Source organism: Solanum lycopersicum, chromosome 4 (genome assembly GCF_036512215.1).
Source record: "Solanum lycopersicum chromosome 4, SLM_r2.1".
Classification (NCBI taxonomy): domain Eukaryota; kingdom Viridiplantae; phylum Streptophyta; class Magnoliopsida; order Solanales; family Solanaceae; genus Solanum; species Solanum lycopersicum.
In genome coordinates, this window is record NC_090803.1 from 49,199,211 (window position 1) to 49,227,091 (window position 27,881).

Genomic DNA, 27,881 nt, shown 5'->3' on the forward strand with positions numbered 1-27,881 from the left:
ATGTTAATGTCTCATATATGAACCTACAGTCTCTTGGTTTAACACTTGATTTAGAGATTAATTTTGATAAATATGAAATATATGTTGAAGTTAAAATTATCAAAAAATCATGTTTTCAGTAAGTAGAGTAACTGAATTATTGTCTTTGTTCCACACTGTTTTTGAATGATTTGAGAGATTATGACTAAAGTTGATAAAAGATATTATATCACTTTTATCAATGATTTTTCAGATTTACTAAATTATATTTGCTCAGAAATAAAGATGATGTATTTGATGCTTTGTTGCTTATAAGTCTGAAGTTTAAAATAATCTTGGTAGGAATTTAAAAAGAATAAAATCTGATAGAGGTGGAGAATATATATCTTTAAATGCTTTATGTGAAAAAGAAAGAATTATTTATGAAATAACCCCGCTATTTTCACCTGAGTCTAAGAAGTAGCTGAAAGAAAAATATAAGAACTTTGAAAGAAATGATAAATTTCTTGTTAATTAATTCTAATGCTCTTGATAGTTTATGGGATGAAGCAATATTATTTGCATGTCTCTTACGAAATAGAATTTTCATAAAAGAATTGGCGATTCTCCTTATAAATTGTGAAAAGGTTATAAACCTAACTTGAAATATTTAAAAGTGTGGGAGTGACTTGCTAGAGTTCTTTTGCCTGGATATCGAAAGAGAATAAAAATGATTCTAAAGCATGCAATCAAATATGTTCTAAAATTGATGATTAGTTGCTTGCTTATTGGATATGCTGAACATAGTGTTGCATGTAGATTTCTAGTTTTGAAAAATGATGTGCTTGATTACAATACTAGTGTTGAGACAAAAAATGCTAAATTTTTTGAACATATTTTTCATTTTGTGATAATTTCTCATGCACTTGTTGAAAAAATAATAATGAGAATATTGAGGAACTGTGGAGGAGTAAAAGGCCAAGAAAAGAGTTCTCTTATGAAAATTATTTTCAAACTTTTCTTGTTGACAGTGAACCATTAAATTATTTTGAAGTTATATCTTCTTCTGACGCTAAATTTGGAAAGACGCAATAAAAATTGAAATGGATTCTATTATGAAAAAATAAAACATGAATTTTGACTGACCTACCTCCTATTGCAAAATCTATTGGTTGTAAATAGATTTTCAAAAGGAACTTAATCCTAATGGATTTACAAACAAATATAAATCTCAATTAATAGCAAAAAGGTTTTCTCAAAAACGAAATATTGATTATTTTAATACATTTGCATCAGTAATCAGAATTTCTTCTATTCGAATGTTAATTGCTTTAGCATCAGTTCACAAGATTTTTGTTCATCAAATGGATACAAAAATAATTTCTTTTAAATGGTGATTTAGAAGAAGAAATTTATATGATTCAACATGAGGGATGTATTATTCCTGGACAAGAAAATAAAGTTTGTAAATTAATTAAATCTCTTCAAGGCCTAAACTAGGCTTCTCAAAAGTGGCATGAAAAGTGGATCAAGTCTTATTGAAAGACAATTTTCCTCTGCTGAAGTGGATAAATGTGTTATACCAAAATGGTAGACAATAATTATGTGATAATATGCTTATATGTTGCTGACATGCTCATATTTGGTACAAGTTTAAATATTTTGATAAGTACCAAAGTATTTTTGTCTACTAATTTTGATATGAGAGATGTGGGTGAAGTAAATATGATTTTGGGAGTTAAGGTAATAAGAAGTGAAGATCACAAGAACATTATGTGGAAAAACTTCTTTAAAAAATGAATATATTGAGGTGACACATGTAGCCACTCCTTTTGATGCTAACTCTAAATTTATGTTGATCAGTTGCTCAGCCTATATATACTCAATTGGAAGTCGATTGCATTTGATGAATTTTACTAGGCTTGATATTGCCTATATTATTTGCAGATTGAGTAGATATCTCATAATCCTAATAATGAGCATTGATTTGTGTTGAATAGATAGACTGATGGAATATTTGAGATGAATCATGAATTATGACATCGTGTAAAGTGAATTTTCTTCTACTTTAGAAGGATATTGTGATGCAGCCTGGATCTCTGATTCAGGTGAGATGAAATCCACTAGTGGATATGTTCACCTTAGGTGGTGGTGCAATATCCTTGAAATCAGCTAAATAGGCGATCATTGCTAGAACGACTATGGAGTCAGAGTTTATAGCTCTGGAGCTGGCAGGTTCTGAGGCTGAATGTCTAAGAAATTCTTGGCGAATATCCCTTAAATAAAGGAAGAATTTCTAGTTAATTCTTTTAATGTCAAGGATGAATTATTAATCCCTTCTATGAAGAATGAATTGCATATCCCTTTGATGAAGGATGAATTATATATCCCTTCGATGAAGGATGAATTGTTAATTCCTTTAATGTGAAGGGTGAATTGTTAATCCCTTTGATAAAGAATGATGAATTTATGATCCTTTTCATAAAAGATGATGAATTGTTGATCCCTTCGATAAAGGATGAATTGTTAATCCCTTTGATAAGAATGAATTGTTGATCCCTTTGATAAGGATGAATTGTCTCATGTGTTTATATATACACTGAGATTGTGAAGCCGCAATCAATATTGCGAAGAATGAATCTTATAGTTGTAAGATATACACATGAATTGAGGCATGATGTCGTTGAGCAGCTGCTTAAAGATGTAATAATTGCAATTGATTATGTGAAGTCAGAATTGAATTCGATCAATTCACTGACAAAATCTGTGGGAAGAAAATTAATTCTTTAAACCTCAATAGAAATGGGATTAAGGCCAATTGTTAGCCAATAGATATGGGAACCCAACCTATGTGATTGGAGATCCCATGAAGTAGGTTCATATGGATAATAACAAGTCGACATTGGGTTTGCGCACTAAGTGAGATTGTTTGAAACTGCTACTAAAAATGAGGGTTTAGTTATTAACTCATAATGAATTCATAGTCCTTAATTAAGGAAGGTGTATTTAAAGCAATGTACACTTGATGAATTCACCTATATGAGAGTAGGAGTGTGGCCGCTCCTATGAGACTTTTGGTTTAGTCTCTAGAGCTCTCATGAATACCAGGCACGCGCATGGCCTATAGGCGCAAAATTGCGTTGAACAACAAAATTACTGTGGTCAAAATGTGATTGTTAAAGTCACTGATTTACGACTAGAATTATTTGGTTCATAGAAAATATTATATTTCACGAATAATACTGTAAATTAAATTTTATCGATCTAAGTTTGATTCATAATCCGAAACACCAAACCTATTGCATTTTGTCCTGAAAATTCAGCAAGTTATGATTTTATAAAAATCTTTTGAAATAAGTGGGGGATTGTTAGAAAAATATTGTTATTTCAAAAGATTATTTTTAAGCATATTTACAAAACCAAATAATTAAAGTGTGTTAAAAATATTAAATGGTAAATTTGGGAGTGTATGTCATTCTCTTTCTTGACACATGACCATCCACATGTCACTTTGCATGGATGAATTTGGACAAGTGGCATGTCACTTGTTAACTTGGTTGCACCTCCATTTACCTATAAAAAGGCATTACATTGTGTATTGATATGTAGTACGAAAATACTGTCTCACGTTCTTCTTCATTTTTCAGTTTTCATCTTTCACTTCTTATGGTTAATTAATTAATGATTTTTGCTTTGCTATAATTCCTCCTAATAACTTGCTGATGATAATTAATTTGTTAATTCTCGTTGCCTCTATTTATTAAAATAGGGAAGTACTTGTTTAATCCTTGGAAAATATTTCACACCACTGAAATAGTTTCTTAGGACAGTGCCAGCACGACTCAAGTATTTATTAATTTATACACTATTTTTATATATTGTTGTAGTAATTTTCATCTTATTTTCAGGACCACTTGTTGATAAATAATAAAGTTATTATTATTATTATTATTATTATTATTATTATTGTGAAATTTTCTAACATTTGCCCAACACATATTAGAGGAATGCTCTAAAAACCAAGAACAGGAAGAAGAAAACTTTCATGAAATTAATAATAACATCTAATATATTTGTGATAGAGGAATCCAACAGGAATTTGGGCATGTATACTTCTGAATGTTCTTTTTGTTGATTATCTGCATAGAAGTGTGGGTGAATACAATAGTATCAACATGTATGCTACGTGACAAAACAATTCAAGCTCCTATTTCTACATAGCACAACTTCTTGATTGATATGTTTTTCTAAAATGGTTTAATAACACATAGAGTTGTAGTCTATACTTCACTCAATTTTGGGATAAAATTATTCTGGTTGATTTGTGTGGAGAAGAAAGACGATATTGTTATTCTATATTTATTGAAGTGAAGTATGCACCACTATGTGTGTAGTCTCTACATTTGGCCCATATATGCATGTTTTGCCCTCGATTTTCTTTTGATATTCAATTTGTGTCACCCCATGTAACATTCCGGAAAATCATATTCTTAAAGAAGAATCAATAAGCCCTTAGGATAGCCTATTAGGTATACATAGGCACCCTAATCTCCAATATTGAGAAATATTGATCATAGTATAAAAAAATTGGCTAAGGGATATTAGCCAATTTTCTATATACGAATAAGCAATATACTTTTTGGATTGTCATACCTCAATCCAAGATTTATGTTCAATAAATGTACCTGCAAGGAAGACCCTAAGCTAAAATTTAATATTCAATCATACCACCACACAAAGTACTAGGCATAATCATAGCACATGATCATTTAAAATGATCATGTAAATTATGCAGTGCCCAAGGACATAGTGAGGGTCCTTGGGACAATAAGGAAACAATATCAACTGAACCATAAATAATAGTTAGTTAGGAAAGTACAACCAACCCATGTGCAAGACATGTGAGGAAGTGACCAAGGAGGGACAACCCTAACCGAATTTGGTTATAATAGTTAGGGGAAAAAGAACAAGGGACCCTTCCATGTGGGGCTTAACTTCCTAACTAATTATAGACTCTAACCTATTGCCCTAAATAGTTAACTAACCTAGGACCAAATGAAATAAACTAATTAGTGCACCTGATAACCTAGGACCAAAACCGGTTTGACACTAACCTTGTACTAGTTAAAGAGACAACCTAGTACCTAACCTAGGATGAACCAAAAGCTTTGTTATGATCATAAAAACTTAGGGGTACTTTAGTAATTCCAATAGGTTACTTAAATAATTAATTTAGAAAATTAATTAATTAATTAATTTAAAAGGGCAAAAATCGAAACTCAAAAGGAAATTTTCAGATTCCGATCAAGACAAGAAAGGGACAACCTAGTACCTAACCTAGAATTGTTCAAAGAGTTAGGTAAGGTCCTAAAAACCTAGGGATACTTTAATAATTACCCTAGGATAATTAATTAATTAATTTATTCACTTAATTAATTAATTTAATGGGGCAAAACTAAATCACAAAGCAATTTTCAGATCTTGATTAAAACAAGAAAAAGACAACCTAGTACCTAACCTAGGATGGTTCAAAGGATTGGTTATGATCCTAACGAATTAAGAGTACCTTATTAATTACCTTAGGTCACCTAATTAAGTGAATTAGAAATTTAATTAATTATTTTAAATGATCAAAACACAATTCTTACACTAACCTAGTACAACTCAAGAAACATTTTAGTTTTAACCTAGGATGGTCCAAAAGGGTTAGTTTTGGTTCCAGTGACTTAAGGGTACTTTAGTACTTACCCTAGGTACCTAAATTAATTAAATTAAGAATTTAATTGATTAATATAAAGTCAAAATCTTGACCAAAACCATAGTCAACATTAATTTCCAGAGTTGACAAAGTGTTATGTTCTCCTATGTTTAGTCAACTTAAGAGGTGCATTTTGGTAATTGATTAATTAGTTTATTAATTAACTTATTAAACCTAAGTTGTATAATTCAATATCAGTTCTTAAACCTAAAAATCACGTTTAAACTCGTAGAAAAAAAGGACGCAAAATAGTAACTAAGCGAGGGAAAGAAAAACAGAAAATTCCATTGATTCTCCTAGGCGATTTCAAGGTTTCTAACCAAGCGAGGGAAAGAAAAACAGAAAACTCCATTAATTCTCCTAGGCGATTTCAAGGTTTCTCCAAGTTTTCGTTCAAGGTGGTCTTCGTATATTAGGATCTACTTAAGGTATGGGTTTCTCTCCTGGAATTCTTTCTCCAAGAGTATTTTTCTTCGAACAATTCACAAGATCTTGAAAACTAGGGTTGTTCCCGTCGTTCTCGTCAAACTTCCCTTCTCTAGTATCCTTTTCGATTTCAATGTTGAATAGGTTAGAGATCATGTTATTGGTATGTGGTGCTCGTTGTTCTTAACATGTATTGTTCTTGAATGATGAGTATCAAATGACCTTATGAAGTTGTAATTGCATAAAGTTAATCTTATCATGATAATTAAGGATCGATAATATGTTAAGTTAAGTTTGTGATGTGTTAAGTGAATATGAGCCTTTGGCTAAATATTAACTTGTTGTTGTTGTGATGTTATGAATATGTTAAGCCATTAAATTTTAATATAATCCTGTCCAATATGTTCTTAAAACGTTACACTGAAATCCATAAACTAAGAATTGACTCAAAGACATCTGTGAAATCATATCTTGAATAAATTGGCTATCTGGTTCCAATAAAGTTGGCTAACTCTATTTGGTCAAAATGAATATATGTTAATGGCTAGGAACTTATGTAAATAATCAAAAGATTGGCCAAGGATTCATACATATGACAATTTAAATATGAACATACGTAAAAATTGGCTTATGCCAAAAGGAATGAATTTGCTAGTCTAACATCCCAAATCTTGAGACAATACTAATCATATGACAATTCTTGTGTAGTAAGAGTATTAAATATATATTAAGCACTTCTAAAGTAATATCAATGAATCCATAACCAAGGGCATGACATTCATTGGGACAACTCCCAACATGTTCCACAAGAATGAACTATGAACACATGAAACTTATTGAAAGAAGTGTTCATCGTCCATAAACGGTGATATGAAACTACTACACTACAGTAAGTAAGTAATGTGAGTTATAAAATAATTAAAGGAGTCTAAATTAAGTAAGTGACCATAATGGGGTGTTATAGGAAGTGAGACAAGTCTTACTTACACCAAAGCTAATTTGTTAAAAGGATACTCACAAATGAAGGTGTTAGAATGTGTGAAACTAGTCTCTTTAACACCTAAGGATAATATGTACGGAAATTCACATTCATCAATGTAAATTAAGGATGATATGAAAGAACAATTCACATTTCATCAATGTAAAGTAAGGATGACCAGTCATCAATAGAGTAAGTAAATCTCAATCTAGAAGCAAGCCTCCATAATGCTTGAGTCAACACTAAAACATGATGAAATGAACATTCACGTAAAAAGAGATGAGTAACTAAGATGTATGTAATGAAATGATGAAACCATAGAAGTGTTAAGTAAGAGTGTTAAACACACTAAATGGCCAAGTGCATTGGTATATGATGAAATGAGCATTCACGTAAAAGGGATGAGTAATTATGAAAAGCAAATGTGCTAATGCTAATGAATGTGGTGACAATATGATAATAGGATAATGTGAAAGATGAGAGCAATCTCAAAAAAGACTACGTAAATGTTACCAAAACGTACTCAGCTATGAGAGTGTAAAGCTAATGAAGAGACCAGTCTCTATATACACTCTAATGAAAGTATTGAGACTGATGTATACTTAATATTAATGATGAGATGAGAAATCATTTATTGGGCTATGATGTTCTCATACTAGAAGCCAACTTCCATGACGTATGAGTTGAATGAAATGGAACTTTATACTGAGCATCGATAGGCTAGCTATGAGTGGTGATGCCTTCTTTCGGGAAGGGCGGAGATTCACGTAACTCTCATGAGATGATATTGTCCGGCATGCCGGGTATGGGTCTCTTTACATCTCCTAGTCTACGAACCTATACTGCCAATATAGGGATCTGGCGGGGTTCAATTCCCATGTACGCTAGCATATTTTGGTTCAGTTTTGTCGGTGATTCCACCTCTTTTCGGTGTGGGGTAGACACTGAATTTTATGATGCTCACATGATCTATGTCGGTTAAGGTTGGAGTTCCTCAAAGTATGAAAGATAATGAAATGAACGATACCGAAGGTGTTTGTGCAATACAATCAAGAGGTGAAATCAGATTCAAGTAATGACATTAGGTCATTCTTGGTCATTGCACTTCATGATCCCGATGAGAGTCTTAAACTTCATCATAGGTATAGATGGTGTTTACATCAGCCTAAGAATAAATGAATTGAATAATGTGAAGTACGAATGAACGAATGATGCAGACTTTTTGTTTGCTAAAGAAGGCCCTCGGGTTGAGGTCCTATGTTGGGCCCTCACTTGCGATGTCTTAATGCTATATCTAAAATTTCAAGGTCTCGTAGATATGAAATGTATAATATATAAAACATGAAAACCTTAAATAAATAACACATAACTTTCCCAACATGAAAGTAATGACATCAATGAAATGATCAATAGAGTATGACTTATGAAATGTAATGAATATATGGTGTAATGAATGACTTGCTATAAGAATAATCGAAGTATATCCAATGAAGTTTACAATAAGTAAAGGGTATAGCTAATAATGAATCTTCATGTCATGAAAATGAACAAAGCCAAATAAAATTGGCTTATAATGGCTTCCTTCATTAGGAAAATATTAAAGACAGTAATGAATTCAAATATGCTTATCCAAAATGATTAACTAAGTATTTAGCCAATAAAGATTGACTTATAAAGATTCATGCCCAAAGTAAGCAAGATCATAAGCTTTAATGATATGCCCCAATAACTATGCATATTATATAATCAACTAAAGAATGAGTATAGTCAATAAGTATTGACTTATAAATATATTCATGGCCCAAATTGTAGTTAAGTCATTTTCTTAACCTCTTCAATTACTTACTTGATTCATTGTGGGTATGGGACTACAATGAATCATTGCATTTATAAGTAAAATATAGGACCAAAGGATTATTGAACTACACAACAAGAAGAAGAAAAAGACTAAAAAATAATCTAAGTGTACAAAGAGGAGCTCTCAACCTAAGAGGATCAAAATCTCAAATCTTCGCCCGAGTTGTAATAAAATTATGTTGATGATACTAATATATTGTAATCATATAGAAAATTATTTGTGTGCTTTGAATGCATTAAAATACATCATATTCGTTCCACAATTCACAACCAATGAATTAAGAAAGTCTAGTGACTAGACTTTCCAGAAATAATATGTCGTTTAGAAAGAGCTTTCGTTGATCATGCATAGCTTTATGTGTATGCATGCATATACTCATACTTAGTACAAGTGGTGTACTAACACCCTACTATTTACTATGTTTATATGTGCAGGTCAGAGGACAGGTTGACGACACTTGCAGCGGTTTGGACTTCAGTGTTTCTCCAAACCATTTGGTAAGTCCTCATGATTTCGAGGATGCTACAAATTTAGTCTAGACTTAGTTTTAGACATAGCTAGTGGATGTTGTCCCTAGAGTTTCTTTCACACCTTAATTTCGAAGCTTTGTAATAAGACCGTGTTTGGTAAACTATTTATGATATATTCATCTTCAATTTCAAATTGATTCTTTATGTTAGTTGGTTGATCTCTTATGTTGAGCTTAGTATATGATGTATCTATTTAATAATTATATGAAGTCTATGTATAATTCATACATATAAAAAGTTTTAAATTTTTCACAAATTTAACTAGATTAATGTGATGAATGCAAGATAAGGCTTGCCTGCGACTTCTGAAAGGTCAACGACATCGGTTGCGCTCCGAATTCCATCGTGACACCTCATTTTTAGATTTGGGGTAGATTTTGGCTAAATAGATTTATAAAGCTTTAATTTGATATCAAGTGTTATGCGTGCCGAAATTCATGTAGAAATCTCACATAGAGAAATCAAGGATTGATTGTATTGATCTATTAATATTGATAGGTTGATCAATATTGATAAATTGATAAATACAATGTTGAGTTACAAGCTCCTTATGTAGGAGAGGATTGTCGAGTCCTAAGTTAACTATACTTAGATTCCTACTACAATATCTATTACTAATAATCTAAATCCTAGTTGTACTATCATTCTTATAGTAATCCTAGTCGTAATATAATCCTAATCATAATATAATTCTAGACGAAATATAATCTTAATAAACATAGGTAGTCTAATCCTAGTGTGACTCTAATTCTATAATATTAATGTAAACTCGTCCGTCAGTTTCGTTGAACCTTTTCCTTCGACATGTTCTAATCCTCAGCTTCCTTCTTCATCAACAACAGATAGGTCAGTGCTAGACCTGTTCCGATCATCAATTCCCTTCTTTTTCAACAACGGATTGGTAAAGTCTGGATTTGACAAATATAGAGGGCTATTTTGAAATGGAATGTGCTAACATTAACAAGTATAGTAAGTTACTTAAGTTCTTACTATTTCTTAACTAAGTTGCTCTATTTCGATTGCATAATAATTAATATGGATTTTTAAGGTCCTTTCAAACACTTATTGTATAAAGATTTAAAAACATATCTAGCTGATTTAAGATGTTGTCTTTGCCTTTAATAAGATGTGTGTGTGCGGCATGTGCGTGCTTACGTACGTGTGCATGCGCGCGCGTGTGCGTGCGTATGTGTGTTGGTCACAAATGAGTATCACTCCTAGTCATTTGCAAGCAGTCAATAAGCCTAACACTATTTACATTCTTTGGGTGCATTATTCTAACCAATATTTTATGCTTTTGGAGATTGCATTATTGTATTTGGCATTGAATGTCGTCTATAAACACAAATTGTGATTCGGAGCAGTCGAGAAATTCAATGACCCTGAAGGAATATTGATTGTATTGAAGTGTTAACCTAATAAGGGAATACATGGGAGATATATATAGGAGATATAGGAAGGAGTACTAATCCTAATAGGACTAGGATTAGTACACAGTAAATACTAATATTATTTTATACTATTTATTTAATACTATCTGTTATTATCCCCCCTCAAGCTAAGCTGAGCGGAAGCTTGGAACTGAGGTAATCGTGTTGTCGGCTCGGGAGAGGCTTGGTGAGAATATCAGTCGGTTGTTCTTCAGTGGGTACATACTGCACAGTCATGGTGCCGGCCTGAACTTCATCGCGAACAAAGAGGCAATCGGTATCAACATGCTTCATTCTGGTGTGTAGGACGAAATTCTTGGCCACACAGATGGTTGATTTGTTGTCACAATAGAGAGCAGGAATAGTGTGAGTGGCGCGGAGTTCACGAAGAATATATGTGACCCACATGGTCTCAGCAGCAAGAAGAGCAAGGGCGCGGTATTCAGCTTCAGTCGATGACCGAGAGACCTTGGGTTATTTTTTGTACACCAAGAGATCAAGTTCGGCCCCAAAAAAACGAGAAACCCCGATGTAGATTTTCTGTCATTTCTATCATTCGCCCAATCTGAATCTGAGAAATCCTGAAGCTCCAAGTCCCCAGGTCGAATGAGTAAACCACGACCAAGAGTGCCAAAAATGTACCTGAGAATGTGTTTTAGACAACGGTAATCATGTTCACTTGGTTGATGCATGCGCTGAGCCACTCGATTGACAGCAAGCTGGATCTCAGGACGGGTAATGGCCAGATACTGTAGAGCCCCAATGAGGCTGCGGAAGTGGGTGATATCGGCTTAGGGGGTGTCGGCTCCATTCGTAGACGAAGAGACTGCCATCGGTGTTGGTTGACTGGTGCATTTTTCCAGTCCAGCTTTCTGCAACAGATCTCGAGCATATTTTGACTGATGAAGAAACAAGTCGCTGCCTGTCCGAAAAACCTCCATTCCCAGAAAATAATGTAACGGGCCAAGGTCCTTCATTTTGAAGGTAGTATGCATAGCTCGAGTGACATCCTGAATGAGAGCTGCAATAGAGCCTGTAATAATGATATCATCTACATAGACAAGAAGAATGATTGTACCGTGTGATGAATGTCGAGTAAACAGACTCGTGTCGTGTATGCAACATGTGAAGTCGAGTCCCTGGAGGAACGTTTTCAGACGTGTGTGCCAAGCACGGGGGGCTTGCTTGATCCCATACAGAGACTTCTGGAGTTTGCAAACATGTTGAGGGAAGCGGGGATCAACATAGCCCGGTGGTTGCGTCATGTAGATAGTTTCATCAAGCATGCCATAAAGAAAAGCATTGGAAACATCCAACTGATTGATGAGCCAATTGTTGTGCACGGCGAGTGACAGTACCAGGCGAATGGTTTCCTTCCGAATAACAGGACTGAATGTCTCAGAGTAATCAAGCCCATACTCCTGATTGTAGCCTTTAGCAACCAAACGAGCCTTGTACCTGGAAATACTGCCATCTGCATTGTGTTTAATTTTGTACACCCAATTACAGCCCACTGGGTGCCGCCCATGGGGCTTAGGTACAAGAACCCAATTTTTCTGATCAGTCAAAGCCTTAAACTCGTCATCCATAGCATGACGCCAATAAGCATTTTTTGAGGCAACAGAGTAGGTTGTTGGTTCACTATCGGGAAGGGGTGTATTTGGTAGTATGGTAGCCTGAAAGGTTTTGGGTTTAAAGATACCGGCTTTGCCACGGGTTAACATGGGATGAGTATTGGGGGTGGCACGGGCGGTGGTGATTCGGGGGTGGCTGGGAAGGACCCAAAACGGATCGGGCTGGAGATGAGGGTATGGGGTGGTTTGGGTTGGTTGTGAGTGTGGGTGGTGGTTGCGGGTGTATTGTGGGTGATGGTCAAAGGGGTGATGAGGGGTGGTTGGTAAATGGGTGGAGGTGTGGGGGAAGGTGGTGAGGGACCCTGTGAGTATTTTGGAAAAAGGGGAAGGACGTCAATGAATGATGTATTTGTGGAGGAGGAAATAGACTCGTGGGGAAACTCATTTTCGACAAATTTGACATGACGAGATATGTAGACTTTATGAATTTGTGGGTCAAGACAGCGATAACCCTTGGAGGTAGGATGATAGCTCAAAAAAATACAAGGACGGGATCGGGGTTGTAATTTGTGAGTAATATGAGGGCGTAGCCAAGGGTAGGCAAGACACCCAAAGATGCGGAGGTTGGTATAATTGGGAAGTTCTTGGTAAAGGAGTTGATAGGGTGATTTGTTGGAGAGGGTGTAACTAGGCATTCTGTTAATGGGGTAGTTTGCGGTGGCTAGAGATTCTACCCAAAAGGAGATAGGGAGATGAGATTGATGTAGAAGAGTAACCACCGTTTCAATGAGATGGCGATGCTTACGCTCAGCCACCCCATTCTGTTCGGGAGTGTATGGACAGGAGGTTTGATGTATAATTCCCAAGGATTGCAGAAACTGGACAAAGATGTTATTTACATATTCCTTTCCATTGTCACTTTGAAAAAGTTTAACATGAGAACTGAATTGTGTTTTGACCATTTTTTCAAAAGTGACAAAGGTGGTGTATGCCTGTGATTTGTGTTTTAGTGGGTACAACCAAGTGTATTTTGTAAAATCATCCACAAAACAAATATAATAATGAAAACCAGCAAATGAAGGAACATCAGTAGGACCCCATAGGTCAGAATGAATAAGTTGAAAAGGTGCAGTTGTACGCTTTTCAGATAAAGTAAAAGGTAATTTATGAGATTTAGCAATTGAACAGGAGTCACAATTGTTTACATGAATGGAAGAAAAACCTAATTGAGACATTAAAGAATTTATTATTTGAGTAGACGGGTGACCCAGACGACTGTGCCACAACAGACTGTGGCCATCAGCCGAAAGAGCCACCGGAGCCACAGGAACGCTTTCTGAAACTGGGTGGGCAGACGAACTTGTGTCAGGAAGAACGTACAGACCATGCTCACAGGGGCCCTGAAAAATCACCCTCTTGGTAGTATTGTCTAGGATATGATAATCACTAGAGGTGAACAAGAGTGAGCAATTATTGTCTTTTGTGAATTGGTGAACTGAAAGGAGATTGGTTTTAATAGAAGGGACGTGGGTAAGGTTACCTAGGTGAAAGATAGTGGTGGGGGTTTTAATGGTACCTGTGCCAGTGTGAGAAATATTAAGGGACTCACCGTTGCCAACAGTAATACCATTGGAGCCATGATATGGATTTGGAGCATTAAGCTTGGATAGATCAGAAGTAATGTGCATGTTGGCCCCAGTATCCAACAACCATTCAGAGGAAGGGCCGGCTTGAGATGCATAATTGGCACGGTTATCACTATTGCGGCTCTCCTCATACCGAAACCAGCAATGAACAGCGGTGTGTCACTCTTGCTATTTATTGCTTATGAACACTTACATTTTGTTTCTTATAAACACTTACATTTTATGATGTATACTTTTAGTTTTCTAATTATATTTTCCTCTAGCTTTAGTTTACATTTTAGCAATTTTAAGTTGTTCTTCTTGAAATGTAACTGCTTAAATTAACTTGTACTAATGTATTCAATTTTAATTTATTGAACCCACGCTTGCACAAGCATAGTACATCTAGTAGATGAAAGAAAATCAGGTTGTGTTTTATTTATTTCTTTTATATTCTTGAAGTGACTGAAATTTGAAAATAAAAAAGGTGAATCTTAATTGCATTTTGGTCTTATTTGAATATCTTTTTTTATGTACTACATTTTGCAAGATCATCAATTACATTTACAAAAATCACATACCTAATTTATTGAAGACCATAAAATTCAATGCATAGATATAACTTCTTATTTTTTAAAAAAATATAACAATCTAAGTAATACTTTTCCTAAAAATGGAATTTGAGATGATTCTAGGAAGTGAAATTACTGGATTGATCAATTCATTCATATCTTTTCCTAAAAGTAAACAAAAGTTCAAATTTATTTGTTTATTCTTTTTTCTATCTTCACATCTTCTTCAATTATTTTATTTGATTTCTCATTAAAATTCTTTCCACTATTCAAAACATAGATGCATATTAAAGAAGAGAGAGCAATAACATAAATGATTCCATTAAAATTCTTTCCACTATTCAAAAGAAACATAGATGCATATTAAAGGAGAGAGAGCAATAACATAAATGATCCCTAAACTATTATAATAGGTCTAAAATAGTCTCTTAACTATACAATTATTTATAAATTTTTATATATTTTACCTTTCAACATATTTTCTCTAGTTTTTTGAGACTTAGATTTTTGATGGATCCAATAAAGATTATATTTCATAAATATTAGTAACTTTAATAAGCTCAATTCGAAATCAAATCAATACCATGCTAACAAAATAAATTAATTCAACACTAAGAATGACAATAATGTTGAATATTTGTTCTTTAATATTAATTTAGACATTTAAAATACATAATCTAATTTTAATTTTTCTTTAATGTTTGATCATGTATCTTATACTTATTAGACATATTTTAGCATGATTTAGAACTTTTGTGATCATTTTCATTATAACTTAGCAATATTTATTTTATATGATAATTTCATTATTATTCTTTATTGAATATTTTAGTGTCATCCCTCATCTCATATGTCATTTTGTTTACAAACAGCTTAGATATTTTGGTTGGACAAAATATTTAAAGCACAAGTTAATAATATGTTTATATGCATACATTACCCGAAAAATCTAAAAATCTGAAAATCTAAAGAAAATCAAAGATTTATTAATTTGATTTGATTAAAAATTCAACATAATTAATTGGTTTGGCCATTTGAAAAACCCAAACTAGGGGTGTGCAAAATCAAATAAAAAATCGAACAAACACAAACTAAGTCAAACAAAAAAAATCCGACTAGTGATTTGATTTGGTATTGAAAAAAACCGACTATATTTGGATTAGTTTGGTTTAAACTAAAAATAATCAACTTGAGACTAAATCAACCCGACATTATATATGTTTTATATTATACATAAAAATGTTTACTTTGATATCATCTAAAAATATTTCTTATACTATTTCATAGTTTTTATCTTTTAATATATTATTTTAAATTTAAAACTTAGAATTCGGAATGGTCCAATAAATATAATAGTTCATAGATGTTGATAATTATAATAAAACTTAAATCAAAATCAAATTAATACTAATGCAAAAAGAATATTAATTCAACATTAACAATGACAATAATATTGAATATTTGTTCTTTAGTTTTACATTGGTTTAGACAATTAAAATGCATAATCTAATTTTAATTTTCCTTAAATATTTAGTAATGTAACTAATACTATTAAACTTATTTTAACATGATTTAGTACTTTTAAATTATGATTATTTTCATTATGACTTTACAGTATTTATTTTGTATGATGATTTCATTATTATTTTTTATTGAATATTTTTTTGTCATCAATACTCATCTCATTTGTTGTATTGTCTTTTTAAAAACACCTTAGATAATTGTATTTGGATTGACTAAAGAGATATTTGGAGCACAAGTTAATTATATGTTTGTATGCAAACTTTACCGAAAAATCTAAAAATCTGGAAAAATCCAAAGTTCATTAGTTTGGTTTGATTTATAAATTAAAAATTTGACACAATGGTTTGATTTGGTATTTGAAAAACCCAAATCAACCGAGGTTGAAAAACCCGAAAAATCCAAACTTTATTAGTTTGATTTGGTTTATAAATTTAAAAATTTTACACGAATGGTTTGATTTATAAATTTAAAAATTTCACATGATGATTTGATTGATATTTGAAAAACTCGAACTAACCGGATCATGTACACCCCTAACCCAAGCCAACTTGAGGTTGAAAATCTAAAAAAACCCAATTTTTATTAATTTGATTTGGCTTATAAATTTACTTTAAACGAATAATGTGATTTAATATTAAATAATCCGAACCAACGTGATCATATATAACCCTAGTCAATATTATGACAACGACGACAACAATAATAATAATAATATTCCCTCCAACAACAAAAGTGAAAAAGCTATAGCAAAATAGTATAAACAACATGATAAATTAAAACTATACATAAAAAGAAAGAAATATTAACCATCTAATTATAAGCTAACCTAGAATGGTGTAGACATAAAAAAAAATTGAAGGTTATAATAACTCTATAGCAAGTCTATAAGCAAGATAAGCCTCCAATGTCCCAAATTTAACCTTTTCATTTGAAAGAAGATGATCATGTTGTGAATTCAACCATTCCATATTAGAAGGCTTGTTGACATTCCATTCTTCACCCAATACTTTGTTAGCCAATTTCTCCACACTACAATTACTAGCAATTTCACCAAAAATAGCCTTTTCTCTAGCCTTATCCCTCAAATCCACCCACTTACTAATCCTTTTCTAACTTGTTAACAACATCTTCAATCCCTACACCAAAAACTATCTAATTAATGGTGGATATTGTTGCTTTGCATCACAATTGACGACTTCGACTTTTTTCTCTTTCTCTTTCGCTTTCTTTTTCAATTTCTCCTTCTCCATCTCTAGGTCCTTCTCCTTCTCCTTGTTCTTCTTGCCTTTTAGATTTGAGTGTGATACAAAACAGTAGTCATTGTTTTTTCTTTCACTAACTATAGATAGTGATTGAGAAATAGATTTTTTCAATCTCCTACACTTCAAATATTTGTTGGACAACTGAACAAAACTATATTTCTTAAATCATATGAACAAAAAGGTCACAAAAAGAACAACAAAAACAACAAAAAATAAATTTTCGCTGAATGTTAACATTACATATGTAATTTCTCAAAATTACGATTTTTTGAATTTGTTAATTTTCTTTCTAAAACAATAAATAATAGGTACCATTGTATTATTATTATTTATTTTTCACATCTATAGAACGATTTGTTCTTCATTAACCCATTTTAAGTCGAACACAATCTTCAATTCAGAAAGAGAAGAGAGTCACAACCGGAGATGAGAAGGAAGATAAGATAATGAGGGAGAATATTTGTTTTGATAGTCAGATTTTCAAATTTTCTAAAGAGGAAGAAGAAGAGAAGAAAGAACATTGGAAGAAGAAGAAGAGAAATTCTATTTTCATGTACTTTTTTTTAAAAAAAAAATAGTTTAGATAGAATTATAAAAGTTGAAAAAATGAAGTGTTCCTTTTTATTTTATAAAAGATTAGAAAGTTTTGAAAATGTTAATTTGATTCAAATTTACTTAATTACATTTTAAGGAGTATTTGACAGCTCTCGGTCAAACTGTCACAAAAAACTAACTTATTTGACACCTTTCATTTAAGGGAAAAAACTCAAATATGCCATCGAACTTACAGAAAAGGCTCATATATGCAATCAGTTAAAAGTTTGGCTCATTTATGTCATTATCATTAAAAGAAACAGACTCATTCATGCCATTATTTTTTAACAATGCTTTTGCAAAACCATCTTTGATATGTGATCAATTACAATTCGACCATTTCATCAATTTATTTAATAAAAAAAGTCATCAAGTGTCAAAAATGGTTTTACAAAACCACCATTAAAAAATAATGGCATGAATGAGTGTTTTCTTTGACAGTGATATAGCATAAATGAACCAAACTTTTAACTAATGATATAAATGAACATTTACTAAAAGTTCAATGACATATTTGAGTCTTTTCCCTTCATGACATGAAGTGTTTAAAATAAATAGGTCTACTTAAAATGTATAAGTGAAAATTGATGTCTAACTTTAAAAATTCAACCAAAAATATAAAGAGAAATATTTAGATAATTTATAATAGTTAAAAGTATATTTGCTAATTTTCCCTTTCTTATATGCTAAAAACACCCCTTACTATATGCACAACATTCACAAATATACGTAGTTCGTCAACATATCGGCCGACCATTGAGGACGAAATGAATCCATTTCCGCCGCCGCCGCTACCGCTACCGCTGCCACCGGCCTCCGCCTTTCCCCCGCCACCGGCCTCCACCTTTCCGCGACCGCCACCATCTTACTTCCACCACCCTACTCCAACCAGCGCTCTGGCATATGATCTTCCTAGTGCTCTCTCATCCCTTACATCTCTCCTCAACCTCTCTTCAACTACTCTCAACTCTCTCTCCTCTCTTCTTCCTATACCCCTTGTTGCTCCCTCTCCTTCTCCAGCTCTAATCCCATGCCCTTTCAATTCCAACCATCGTCTTCCCCTTTCTTCCCTCTTCTCTCACTCTCTTCATTGCCCACCCATCTCCTCTTCATCAGCCGATTACATTCAAACCCTAATACAGCACCTCAAATACCCCCATACCCTTCACTATTCCAATCCCTTTACCTTACCCTTGCTTGAATCACAGTCTGACCTTTGCTTCTCTCTTGAAACATACCTCGATTTTGAAAATCCCACTTTCTGTTATTCTAATTGTCCTGGTGTTGTTTCTTTTCCTATTAGGGGAGAAAATGCCAATCCTCCAATGCTCACTTTGCCTGCTGTTTTATCTTCCGAATGTGCTAATTTTGGTCAAAATTTGATGGGGTTTCCGAAAGAAATTGTTAGTCAGCTTCTTCCTTCGGAGGTTTATGCAATTAGGAATGAAACGGATCATTGGAATGAGTTTCCTTTTATGTATTCATATCATGTTCTTCGTGCGATTTTAGGATTGGGAATGAGTAGTGTGGAGTGTTTATCTACATGGGTAGTTGCTAATTCAGCAAGGTATTATAGTGTTGTGCTTGATTTAGCAATGAGGGATCACGTACTTGTACTGTTTAAGCTTTGTTTGAAGGCTATAGTTAGGGAATCTATTGATTTAGCTAGTACATTTTGCAATGGAGAAGCTGAGGAATCAGTTTTGAGTAATCGGAGTTTTAAGTGTCCTGTCTTAGTTCAAGTCTTGGTGTGGTTGGGAACCCAACTTTCTGTGTTATATGGCGAAATGAATGGGAAATTGTTTGCTATCAACATGCTAAAGCAAAGTATCTGTGACTGTGCATTTAGTTCTTGTATGTTCAATGAATCTACTGATATGAAAAGTGGAGAAGACAATCTTCAAGAGCCACAGGAAAGCGGTGAACCACTTAAAAGAAGAATGGAGAATGGAACGAATGTATCGGGTGAAACACTCTCTAAAGGCGCAATTTTTGTTTCCCAAGTAGCAGCAGCTGTTGCAGCATTGTATGAACGATCCATGTTTGAAGAAAAGCTCAAAGCATTAAGGAGTTTACCATCACTCCCAGCTTACCAACGGTATATTACCTTTGCTCTTCTTAAAATGGTATTCTAAAATGTCCATATGTCTAGATATTACCTTTGCTCTTCTTAAAATGGTATTCTAAAATGTCCATATGTCTAGATGTGCATCACAAACATCCCCCCAAAAAAATGGAAAGGAAAGACACAAATTCAGCAACACTTTCTTAAGTGTTTTATTAGTTTTTGTTTTTATGTTACTGACTATTTCTTCGACACTTGAGGTTTTTTGGACAAGTGTATGCTTTCTGTTTAGAAGATTAGTCTATGCATTGATGTCAAAAGTTGGGGGTTAACTTAGTTCAAATTGAAGTTATGATTCATGAATGATATTGCTACTATGCCCAGAGTTTCAACTGGATTTATAACGACCATACATCAAGATGCATATGACAATAAGATGAAGTTGAAGGGATGAAAAGCATATATTGAACTATGTAGAAAGTTGTATCTGTCTCACAGATGGTTTATATGCAGATGAATAATGAAGTTCTTGCCAGCCCTCTGGTTTGCAATAAAATACATTCTTTTTGGCTTTGGTTTTTGTGAGGCCAAAAGTGCTTATTCTTAAAATTGAGCTGCGAGGCAAAACTTTTAGGAGAAAATAAATGTTTTTAGGAAGAAGAAGAAGTTGTTTCTCAGAAGTACTTTTTTCAAAAGCAGTTTTGAGAAAATATACTTAGAGCAGTTTTGAGAAAATATACTTAGAGCACTTTCTAAAGTCTTGGCCAAACACTAGTTACTGCTCAAAAGTACTTTTCAAATTGATTAATCAAACATAAACTGCTTCTCACCAAGAGTGCTTTTTCAGAAGCACTTTGAAAAAACCCTTTTCAAAATAAGCTGATTTTAGAAGCTTTGCCAAACAGGCTCTTAGTGAAGTAGTGATGTGCAAAGATAAAGTGTCTACAATCTGTGCAAGGGTGTTAAGAACAGGATTTCTTTATTGCTGTTTTTTTCTGATCTCAGTCTTTTCTTCAAGCATGAAATAAAAATATACTCAGTGTATTGTTTCCTATAGTTTATTGCTAAGCAGTTCTCTTTGTAGATCAATGGAGCACACTTATATTTCAGAAAAAGCAGATGAGGAACGACAAAAACGCCCTAATTACAAACCCCTGCTTGAACATGATGGACTTCTGTGGCAGCATTCGCGAAATAATCAGGTGTGTTTGCTTGTCAAATGGTACTTTGAGTCGTTGCTGATCTTGAATCAATAATTATATATAACCCTACGGGGTTAACCAGTGTAGAAACATTTGGGATAGAAGTAGCTTCTGAAAGTACTATCTGCTTTTGGGAGGTTAAACATTAAAAGTGTTTTCGCCTATATTTCTGTTTTCTGATCCTTCAGATCTTCTTGAGAAAATATAATCTAACAGAATACAACAAATGAAAGTATGCTTTCTGTTTTATCCTTTCTTCATGGTCTCTTCTAGCACTTAATATAGTCGTGCTGCCAAAAGAACTGTTACTTTTTAAAGTTAAATGTGCTAATAAAATACAAATTGGAAATGTGTTCAATATGTTTGTGTCTGGCTAGAAGTTTCGAATTCATTGCACTTGTTGGTCAATCTGTTTGTGGATGTGTTACTGTGTGAGAGCAGTGCACTCTGCTAGTAGTGAAGGTTGCAAAGGACCAATTTATGCTTGCTGCACCAGAATTTTGATGTGAAATTTAAGATCACTTATTACATATAAGGGGCCGTTTGGTTGGAGAGGTTAGAAAAAGTAGTCATGGTAGTATTGTTTATCGTGTGTCCGATGACATTTTCATTTCCAGTATAACTCATATGGTAACCGCTTGTATCTCATATTGGTTGCAACATGGAAGAACTTATATTGTTAGAAGATGTACAAGTATTATTCATCTCTGCAAAACTATACCTGCACCCGAATCTTAACTAGTCCATGAACCAAAATGACCCCTTAGTGACATTTACAGTTTCTTTTAACAAAAGGGAAAAGGGTCTCATATACCCCTCAACTTTGTCATTTGGAGCTAATATACCCCTCGTTATGAAAGTGGCTCATATATGCCCTTACCATTATACAAACGGCTCACATATACCCCTGCCATTGCAAAATGAGCTCACATATACCCTTCATTTAACGGAAGTTAAAAAATTAGTTTTAAATTTATATTTTTTACTTTTAATTTTTTTTTAAAATTAATTAGGGGTATATATGATTCTTCTATCAAAGTTTAATATTACATTTTAATTTTTTTCATACATAAATTATTTTTTGACTTCTTTTATTATAATTATTTGAGTTTCTTGTTCTTATTTTTTTTTCTTTCATTCCTTAGTTTAAAGAAAAAAAATTCAAACTATTTTTTTTTGTCTGTATTGTAATTTGATTTTTGTATTCGAAGAAAAAAATTTGGTCATCTACAATAAGTTTTACAAGAATATTAGTGAAACATAAATAAATTTGATTATCAAAATAATAATACTAAATTAGTCATTGAAACAAAAAAAAGTAAAAGAAAATGTGTTTGGCGAGGAGTAAATTTACTCATATGAGATTATATTTTTTGAAAAAAATAATAAAAAATTAGATAAAGATTTTATTTTTTTAGGAAAAGGGTATATGTGAGTTATTTGTTTATAAGTAGGGGTATATATGAGCCATTTTCATAACAAGGGGTATATCAACTCTAAATGACAAAGTTGAGGGGTATATCAGACCCTTTTTCCTAAAAAAATTAGTGAGACAATTTTGGGTTATAGTATGGAGGATGAGCAATCACTAAATATCATATAAATGCATCTCATACAAACTAAAACTCATATTAAAAGCTATATTTAATAATTATTTGGATTTTTATAAATCTGTATTAAAAGTACTGATAACACTTTATTCTGTTAAAATGACTGAAATATCCTAAAGCTATTTGTCAAAAATTCTAAATCTAAAAATATTTCTACATAAAGCATATGGATGATGGAGAAAAATATAGAGATAATTAAAAGTTATGTTTTAGGTGGTGTACTTCAGAGAGTTAAAAAAACATATTAGGGCTACCATCGTAAAAGGTTTTGTCAAACCAAAACTGCATATAAGCTATAAAATCATAAGTTAGGGGGTAACCGAACTTAAGCATTTTGGTTGATTTTTGCTTATAAGCGCTAGTTTGACCAGCTTATTAGCATGGTCAAACACCTTTTAGCGTTAAACATTTCAGATGATTAAACTTAAGAACCGGATTCCTTAAAATCAGTGACTTAAATTCTTCAGTATATGAAATTCACTTAAAATTGGTGAATTAAAATAATCTTTTAGTGATATGTAATTTAACATTAAAGCTTCAGTTACTTTAGTCTTATCATCCTTACTCCTTTCTTAATCGCTTGCATGGCATTTTCAGGACATGGATAGGAAAAAGACTAGAGCAGAATTATTAGCTGAGGAAAGGGATTACAAACGTAGAAGAATGTCATATCGCGGGAAAAAGTTGAAGCGGTCAACAACACAGGTACATTTTGCTTCTTAAGATTTGACTGCATGTTTTCTTTGTTGTTTTTCTATCAAGTCATGGATATCATTGACCTAACTCTGAGTTTGTCCCTTCAAAAATCAATTTGTGAAGAAGAATCCTATTGATGCCCATCTGGTAATGCAGAAAGCTTCGTGGACTTCAATTATTTGCACTCGTTATAGATCTCGATCTTTATGTCTACTCATTTTGTGTATTCAGCTACTTCTTTCTGTTCCCTATACACCTTTTTCTTTTACATCTTTATTGATGTCCTCTTCTACCTTTAGGTTATGAGGGACATAATTGAGGAATACATGGAGGAAATTAGGCAAGCAGATCCCATCAATTGCCCAACAAAAGGAGCTGAAGTGACCAAATTTCCGCTGTCTGCATCCTACAGGGTGGATAATAATAATTATAAGAATAAAGCTGAGTCTGAAAAGAGGCAGCCAGATTCGTCTGCTTTAAGCAAAGTAAGGGAGGGTGGTTATAGGGAAGAGTTTCATACCGATGAAGAAGTCAATTCAACAGATTACAAATATGATTATTCTGAAGATATGGAAAAAGCATCTCAGTGGCATCATCGACATTCAGTGGCCCAGAGAAGTAATGGGAGGTCCAGACAGGACAAAAAAGATTACTCTAGAAGCCCAAATCAGCTAGTCGGTCGTGCATATTCACGTGAGAAATCGATCAGCAAAGAGAAGCGAGACTATTCAAATGATTCTAGTTTAAATTTTTCCAGAAGCTCCAGCAGAAGGTACCACAAATCAAATGAGGAGAGTAGTCCACATAGGGAGAGAGGTGATCGTCATTTTGACTTCAAGAAACGGAAGGCAAGGGATGCTTCTGATGATTTTGAAGACCGATATGATCCTTCAGGACCTTAGAAAAACTTTGAGAAAATGTCCCACTATTGCAGCTAGTTCTCTTTTTGTCAGGTAATCTGGCTATGTGTTGATATTGGAACGGCATTACCATCAGAAATTATTGTAATTGGTCCCATCAGAAAAGAATTTCCTGTGACTGGTGCCTTTTGTGGTCTATTGGCCAGGTAAGCAGCTATGGGTTTGACTAACCTAAATACTTAAATTTATGTTTCCTTTTCAGGGAAGACTGAATTCATTTTGCTGGTTGATTTTTTTCCTTAAAACCTTGCAGTAGGAAGTCATGCAGGTGTCCACAGTATATGCACTTCTGTATCCTTCCTTGTATCCTTTATATTGATTTTTCTTGGCATTGTCTTAGATTTGTTGTTCTCCGCCTTTTTCCCTATCCAAAGAAATAATTTTCAAGTGGCGTAGGGTATGGCTAAAACCTCAGTGATAATGTTCTTCATGTGCACATCATATATAGTAAGTTGTTCTTTACCATAGAGCTGGGTATAGCTTGACCTGAAATATAAACATTTGTTGCTGAGTTCCTTTTTTATTGTTGGAACAGATATTATTGCACAGATCTAATGCTAAATACTTTTGGTTTGTTGGTTGTGCTTCAATGTACAAGTGTAAACACAAGTATTGAAGTAAGATTTGCTTGGTTACATTCGCGGTTCACTATTTGGTGAAGTATCTGGTTCTAAGGGCTTCAAAACTTAATTACATGTCGAAGGCGATACTATACAGGAATAGTGTGTAGTACTATGGCAGCAATAGTTTTTCACTGTAATATGTTAGTCATATTACAGAGGACATACCTGGTAGAAAACTGCTTAAAGTAGCTTCAGGTGTAGGCCTTTTGAGTTGCAATCTAATTGTTTCTGTACTTCCAACAGTGGATATAGAAAGTGGGACAGCCACATCTGCACTCAGAAGATGCGAGAGCCTCACCAAAAGTTTGGATTCCTGTAGTACAAGTCAACAAAAATAGAGCTGAATTCTTGAGCACTTTAAGCATATCCTAATCAGTTTGATTGTTTTAGACAAGTCTTATAGGGATTCCTAAAGTTGGCAACTAAAACAAAATCTTGATACCTCAAGGTACCTGAATTGCGCCAGTTAGAAGAAACTTGTTTTTTGGTAAAGGAATTTTTTCGTGTGAACAAGAAAAGCATCTAATGATAAGCATGAAAGTTGTTAATCTTAGTATACATGCTAGGTTGACGCCGCCGCATATGCATGTTGAAGATGACATTTGATATTATACAGGAATAAAAACATCAGTTTTCTAGTAGTACTCTTTAACTAAATGCATATTGGTAAGTATCATTTATTGCAGAAGATATTCCAGGTAGCAGATATACAGATGATGCTGCTTCAGGTGTAAATTTTTCAGGTTGGAGTCTAATTGTTTTTGTGCTTTTAATTGCAGACTTAGAAAGTGAGGCAGTCACAGTAAAGATGTCCATACCAATAAGTGAAGCATTAGGATCTTGACGGTCTCCTAATTAGGCAACTATTGTTTTATACTTTTAATGCACTGAATTGTTTGATATGTATCTACAAAGTTTTTACCGATCTATCTACAATATACTATAAATTGGTGATAACTGTTAGGCTGCCATTTGTTTTAATTAAAATGTATGAGTGAGCTACTGGATGCCAATAACAATAGGGGGATACTTACCACTTCCAAATTTCCCAATATTTCTAACGTTAACAACGTGAGCTGAAAATATTTGTAAATCTTTAGCTCAATATACAATAGCTCATTCGTGATATACAGAAGTTGATTTCGTATTCTTGAATTCAAGCAATAGATTCATCCAAAACACCTTAGAAATTACACCGAATATATATATATATATATATATACACACACATAGCATTACCCATGGGACTGGTCCAAGTGCTTATCTGAAGCGAACAGATTATAGCAAAGGAAGAGATGGGTGTTTTTGATATTGTTAGACTGGGATCCGGCTTCTCTCCATTTCTCTTCTCTCCATTTTCTCCAAGTTTCTATTTAGATTAATGACATGTGTCATAGGTTAAAATAAATGGTTAAAATTTATTTTTTAAAAGTTAACCTCTAACCATGATTTAGTTAATAAATACATTATATATCAAGTATTAAAATTATTATAATCTCACAAGCTTAGCAATATATTATCTTGCTCACAAGTATAGAAAAGAAAAGTTTTCTTCCTTTTTTTGTAGGATCCTTTTTTTTTTCATTTATATAATATTTTTATTGTAATCTTTTGTTAAAAGCATATTGATCGGTGATTAATAAATTACCTAGAGATAATCAAACTATTTTATCAAACTAATTCAATTTCATAATAAGATTACGAATACGGTGATACCAGTACATACAATAGTTAATTATAGTTTCTATACTTCTATTCAGTTAATTAGATTAAAAGATTATTTAAAAGAAAATTTTAAAAAGTCTTACGTATAAAAGAAATTTAGGAAGATAAATTTTTCCCTATATTTATGGATAAGATAATATGTTGCTAAGATAGTTATATTATACTAATTTTTAATAATTAATATATAATGTATTTATTAATTGAATCATGGTTAGAGATTTATTTTGGAAATTAAATCTTAACTATTTATTTTAAACTATGCTATGTGTCACTAATCCAAATAGGAACATGGAGAAAATAGAGAAAAAAGAAATGGAGAGGAGCCGGATCAGTTAGACTGCGACTATGTCCCATTTTATGTGACACAATTGAATGTTTTAAAAAAAAAGGAAAATTTATGAAATTTGTGGTCTAGAATAACTTTTAAATATTTGTGTGGTTTAACCATTTTACTAAGGTAAAAGAAGCATTTTAAAGTTTAATTGTTTCTAATTATGACAAGGTGACATTCTTTTAATATGTATTTGTATTGTGTTGATATTGTATTAATATACTATGTACAATTTTAATATAACTATGTATCGGACATGTATATTATACGTTGCATTGCAGATTCTAAACTACCCAAATTTGAGATCGATATGTTCAGATCATTGATATGTCAAATCCCTTGACTACTTCAGGAGACCCGATTCGAGGAAGATCCTCACGTGTATCTACCTCCCCATGTTCATCTTCGACAATGACCACTAAGGGGAATATTCTTTAGGTGCTATGTTGATGCAGGAAAAAAATGTTATGCTTCCATACAGTTGAAGATTTATTAGAGAAATTATCGTACCTATGATTTGGAGTTGGCGGTGGAGGTATTTACTTTCAACATATGACGACATTATTTATATGGAATTAAGTGTGAAGTGTGAAGTGTTCAGTGATCATCACATTCTTCA

At 33.0% G+C, this 27,881-nt stretch overlaps 1 protein-coding gene across 7 annotated transcripts; it reads left to right on the plus strand.

Annotated features, from left to right (window-relative positions):
* The first annotated feature begins 18,778 nt into the window (after positions 1 to 18,778).
* On the plus strand, positions 18,779 to 26,163 carry LOC101244071 (U11/U12 small nuclear ribonucleoprotein 48 kDa protein). Of its 7 annotated transcripts, none has more exons than XM_069297155.1 (6): positions 18,786 to 20,188; positions 21,240 to 21,357; positions 23,565 to 23,672; positions 23,963 to 24,616; positions 24,786 to 25,030; positions 25,119 to 26,163. In XM_069297155.1, the coding sequence occupies exons 1-4, from the start codon at positions 18,858 to 18,860 to the stop codon at positions 24,563 to 24,565; spliced, it is 2,160 nt and encodes a 719-aa protein (XP_069153256.1). In that variant the 5' UTR covers positions 18,786 to 18,857; the 3' UTR covers positions 24,566 to 24,616; positions 24,786 to 25,030; positions 25,119 to 26,163. The 7 variants fall into 7 exon arrangements, with proteins under 7 accessions (XP_010319815.1, XP_069153256.1, XP_069153257.1 ...); XM_069297156.1 differs by having other exon boundaries at positions 25,986 to 26,163; XM_010321514.4 differs by having other exon boundaries at positions 18,787 to 20,188; positions 23,963 to 24,729; positions 24,837 to 25,030.
* The last annotated feature ends 1,718 nt before the right edge of the window (positions 26,164 to 27,881 follow it).